Here is a 5,177-nt window from a genome sequence, read left to right as displayed (position 1 = left end):
AAAAGGTACTAATAATGTACAATGTTGCACTGATGATGATGAGCCATCTTGTCACCATGCACTACCGTGTAGAGTGCATGTGACAATATGAGACTCTAGACCTGTGACAAATGTTTATGAGACTCTAGACCCCCAATGAATGTTAAAGCAGTGTCCTTATTGCATTACAACAATTCTCTTGTGGCTAAGAAGACCAAGGCACTCTCGCAATGTCGACATTGAGCGTTGATTTTTGCAAGTAGCTTTTGGTTGATGTTCACAGGGTAGCAGAGGACTGTAACCTTACTTGTGCTTTAGCATTTAAATAAATTTGCAATTGGGTGTAGCAAGATCCTTGCCTTTGTCCTCTGCCTAAGGGGAGTGCTGTTGTCTCGGTATTTGATTCCTCCTCGATGCTCCTGCTGATGCTCTTCTGCTGATTTGCGTATGTGCTGGGAAGTCTGATGAGGAATGCGGGCATTGGAGGGGCCTATTCATAGGGCTGAAATGCACCCTTCTCCTCGTCAGCCTGCTTGACCAGATTTCTGCTTCTTAACCTGCACGGCCTCCTGTCCATATGGGCTGTGGGCTGCCCCGACAGACCGCCCTAGTGTCCTAACAACGGCATCCCGCCTCTTGCATGATCTAGAGATGTGTGGTGCTCAACACTTGGCCTAATAAGATGACAAACATCTGTACATGCCTCAATCCCAAGTGGGTTACAAAACTGTGAGGGGTTTGTGCATGGAGAACTGCTTGGAGTTACCCAAGCCTACAACGATGACGACTGGCTTGATGTGTCCATGGACTAGGGCTCTTAACGGAGCACAATGCTCATAACTGGCAGTCTGGCATATAAATATGATTTGTATGTCCACATGGCACCCAAGCGTGGGGTGCATGTAACACGAGGGGTGCACTTGTGAAAAAAGGAACAAGGCTAGCTATGCGCTCTTTAAAAAATTTGGATTGTTTTTCACTTTGGATAGATGAACCGATGCTAGGGTAGTGACTCGGGCATTGGGGATTGATGAGACCAATCCTAGTCCCTAGCATTCTGTACTGCATGCATATTATCTATTATGCATAGCATGTGCACTGTTGAATATGCTGTATGATAAATAATATTATAGAAATTTTGTTAAAGAAATTTGAGGTAGACTAATTAGATCTCTTGAGTTACAAACTTTTTGTAGTCAGGCTGTCAGTAACTTTTTGAGGCCATTTATATTTAACCTTGGCTTCTAAGTTTTAAGGCAAACAAGTGCTATTCTTGTCAGCCTTTGGCTTATACAGCACTCTAGAACTATAGCCAATTGAGCTAACACAAGTGATCCTTAGCAAGATTAGATTAACTTATGGGAGAGCAGATTGATTTACAAGCTATTCGACATTCCAAACTATGAGTTTTACCTGGCATCCACTGTAGTCATCAGATGATTGATTAACCCAAGGTGGCAAGGACATCTGACATCTAGGAACAACTTTCCCAGTCAGACAGAATTATGACACCCTCTTTCCGTGCGTTAGCCCTTTTGAAATAAAGGGTTGCGAAGTCTAGCTCACTCACCTCTTCTGATTCAGCCTTCCCAACTGTGAGCAAGAGCATATTGGTAGGGGGTGGTGAATAGCTGGTAAGCTTGCCTCAAGGTATATTCCAGTCTTGAAGGATGTTAAATTACTTGGCTGATTGTTGGCAGAAGGTAATGGTAATGTTAGGAATTTTGGAGCTCCCAGGTTTTTTGCACAAAGGCGCCCTTTGCTTGCATTTGGTCTCTTTATGGACGGCTTGTTTGCGCCCCCACGTATATTGTTGGAGCCAATCGAGTCACTACTGGACTATGTTTGTTTATGGGTTACAGGCTATTTTTGAAAGCTTTATTTTCATAAAGCTAAATATATGGTCCAAGTGCCCATAGAATGCATATGCTTTGTATAGTTTTTTAGTGAAAGCTAAACTTAGCTTTAATTTTGTTGTATATAAAGTTCTCTTTTGTAAGTCTCTTGAACGAAGAGATTATTAAGGGTGGTGCTCGTGTGATGGAGAGATCGAAGAGAATATGAAGCTCATCATAGTTTGCCTAGCAGAACTCTCATGTGTGTTGCTTTAATCATGCAATGCTTTGATCAAGGTTTGATTTACTTGAAGCTTGGGTGTATTTGAAGCTACAGCATGGAAAGAGCAGTGAAGCACTAAAAAAGGTTGGATGCGAATGTAAACACCCATCTAGTACATGTTTATGAGGAGAGATGGCAGCCTTGTAATTTGAAGACGTGCTTGTACTGAGGAGAGGATGTGAAACACCAATTGATCGGAGCATAGAGGCAACACGCAAGTAGCAGCAGCAGCAGCAGCAGTCGTAGGTGACAGCAATGACGGCGTGGAACGAAGGGGTAGCAATTCATTGGGTCTGTGTATGGAAATCAGCAGCAATAGTCCAGTAAGCGTATGTTGCTTTGGTCAAGGGCTAAGCCGTGGATGGCAAAGTTGGCCTAGCTTAGTGGTGGTTAAGGCTCCTGTCTTCAGTCACGGAGGTTTCTGGCTTGAAACCTCGTAGCACGACCTTGCATGCTTTTTGGCTGAAGCCTTGGGCACCTGTACACTAGAGTGGTGGAGGCCTTGTGCTCAATCCAGGCTGCCTTTTTCTACCAACTGTTTGTGTACGATCAGATTTTCATGAACTTGTGGTGGTATCCCTGTGGCAGGGGCCGGGCTGGGCCAAGAGAACACTTATCCACGGTTGTTTTGGGTATTTTATATACTATAATTTTCATTGATTTCATTGGCAAGTAGGCCATCGTAGCTAGAAGGAGAAGAATTTAAGGAAGCAATGGATTATATTTTTCCGTTTGTTGAAGACCGTTTATGCCCAGCAACTTTTTCCATAGCCTAAGGTCCAGGGACCCTGTTTGATGGATTTTCTGTCTGTGAGAGCATATTACTTTTGCAAAGTTTAGTTACCAGTCTTTGGCCAGTGTTAAGGCTAAAAGTAGGCTGGATATATATTAATATCTATGGAGTCTGAGCAAAGTTATCTCTGGGATCACTTTTTTTGACCAATGCTCTTTTTTTGATGTCAGTGTACGATGTTTAAAGTTCTTTTGTTGAGGTTGTAACAGGCTCAGGAACATGAGTGTCTAAGTTAAGTCTCTTATCTGAGATTATGGGTCGAACGTGGGATGCTGCAAGGCTGGCCAATATTGTGGCCCTTGTTCTAATAACCACTGAGGAAGAACAAAGGGTCCTTGCATTTCTCTCGTTGCATTGTATGTTTCAACAACATTAGGTGGAGAAAAAAGACTCAGACGTATGCAAAAGAGAGAGAGAGAGAGAGAGAGAGAGTGAGTCGTCTACAAAAGACCCAAAGGGTCTATGACACCAAGAAGTGTACAATGACGTCCATGGAATCTCAGCAACATTAGGTGGAGAAAAAAAGACTCAGACATATGCAAGAGAGAGAGAGAGAGAGAGAGAGAGAGAGAGTCGTCTACAAAATTAGGTGGAGAAAAAAGACTCAGACGTATGCAAGAGAGAAATGAAATGAAATGAAATGATATATTAACGTCTTCAAAAGGTCAAAATGACCTATGAGACCAAAAAGGTTACAACAATAATTGTACAATGATGTCCATGGAATCTCAGCATTATGGAAAAAAAGAAAAACACAACAACAATATGTATACAATGATGTTGGGAGACAGAGTGATGTATATCCAATCTTGATCTAAAGCATCAATCTATTATAGGGTTTGAGCTGTTAGGATTACGGTTTAGAAGGCACTTCAGCAAGAGGCGTGAGAGTCAGAGAGAGGAACACGACTGCTCATGTATTGATTGTTGATAAAATGAAGTACATTAGCCACATAAAAGGATGTGATCTAATAGTGTGTTCACATGGTCCGGCCATAAATAGTGCCAGGTGGACCAAATCAATTATAAACCTTTATAAGTGAAACTAAGCTAAAACTTGGGGAAAAAACCTCCACTAATTGAAGTAAAAAGTGCCCCAGTAACCTACTGATGATCACTAGCACTCCCTTGGGTGCATACACAGCATAAAACCCAACAAACCCCCCTAGAGTGATATGTGATCATTGTACATCATCCACGAAAAGGAAACAAATTCAAAGCAGTGTGGAATGCTTCAAATTTCGGACGTGGTAATGCCTTGGTGAAGATGTCTGCCACATTTTGATCTGTAGGACAGTAAATCAGACTGATATCACCTGCCTGGAGTCTCTCTCGAACAAAGTGATAGTGAATCTCAATGTGTTTCGTGTGAGTATGAAACATAGGATTCTTGGCCACTGAAATATCCATATCAGTCATAAGACGACGCAGCCAAACACACTCAACGGTAGTAGTGTAAGTTGCTCTGTACTCTGCCTCACAAGACGAAGTGGCCACTGTGGTCTGTTTCTTGCTTAGCCAAGAAATATATGAAGAGCCAAGAAAGAAACAATTTCCACTAGTGGAATGTCTGGTATCAAAATCACCAGTCCAATCTGAATCGCTGTAAGCATATAATTGCATGTTACCCCCCTCGGGATAAAGCAATCCAAGAGACAAGGTACCCTACAAATACCGAAATACACGCTTCACAGCATGCCAATGTGACAATCGCGGGTTGTGCATGAATCTGCTCAACTGAGATACGGCATATTGAATATCTAGCCGTGTAGTACACAAGTAAATAAGGCACCCAACAGCCTGAGCATATGTAGTGGCGTCAAATAAAATACTCTCATCCTGTGGTGACAGTTTCATCCCAGGCTCCATAGGAGTGCTAATAGGCTTGCAATCCTGAAATTTAAACTTCTCCAGAAGTTTAGCAACATACCTAGATTGCAACAGCCCAATGCCTCTGTTATCCTGCACAAACTGTATGTCCAAATAGTAGTGTACAAGTCCCAAATCAGACATGTCAAATGTCTGTATTGCAGTATCTCTTTAAAAGCTGCAATTTTGTCATCATTTGATCCCATGAGCAAAAGATCGGACAGTTGTGGGCGACGAACTGTACGGACAGCTGCAGGGGAACTTGTACGGGCAGTTGATGGCGACTGACTGAGTGGCTGCAGTTGAACTGAAAGCAGGGGAACTGATGGCTATGGCTTGTACGGACAGCTAGACTAACCTGCTCTGATTACCAAATGTAGGGTTTGAGCTATTAGGGTTAGGGTTTAGAAGGCACTTC

At 42.6% G+C, this 5,177-nt stretch overlaps 1 protein-coding gene across 4 annotated transcripts in view; it reads left to right on the top strand.

The window, feature by feature from the left end:
* The window catches only part of LOC147622931 (F-box/kelch-repeat protein At3g27150-like), a 74,766-nt gene extending 71,759 nt beyond the window's left edge, over window positions 1-3,007 (top strand). For 2 of the 4 annotated variants that reach the window (XM_086822545.1, XM_086822547.1), the window contains exon 2: window positions 2,146-3,007. In XM_086822545.1, coding sequence (XP_086678671.1) covers window positions 2,146-2,176 — 31 coding nt within the window. In that variant the 3' untranslated portion in view covers window positions 2,177-3,007. The remainder of the gene's footprint in view (window positions 1-2,145) is intronic. The other 2 variants (XM_086822548.1, XM_086822546.1) reach the window with 1 other exon arrangement.
* The last annotated feature ends 2,170 nt before the right edge of the window (window positions 3,008-5,177 follow it).

The sequence above is a fragment of the Cibotium barometz genome, chromosome 28 (genome assembly GCF_041138505.1).
Source record: "Cibotium barometz isolate CiBa-2024 chromosome 28, ASM4113850v1, whole genome shotgun sequence".
NCBI lineage: Eukaryota > Viridiplantae > Streptophyta > Polypodiopsida > Cyatheales > Cibotiaceae > Cibotium > Cibotium barometz.
The sequence above is the reverse complement of the archived record's forward strand: the minus strand, read 5'-3'. Positions and strand labels throughout refer to the sequence as shown.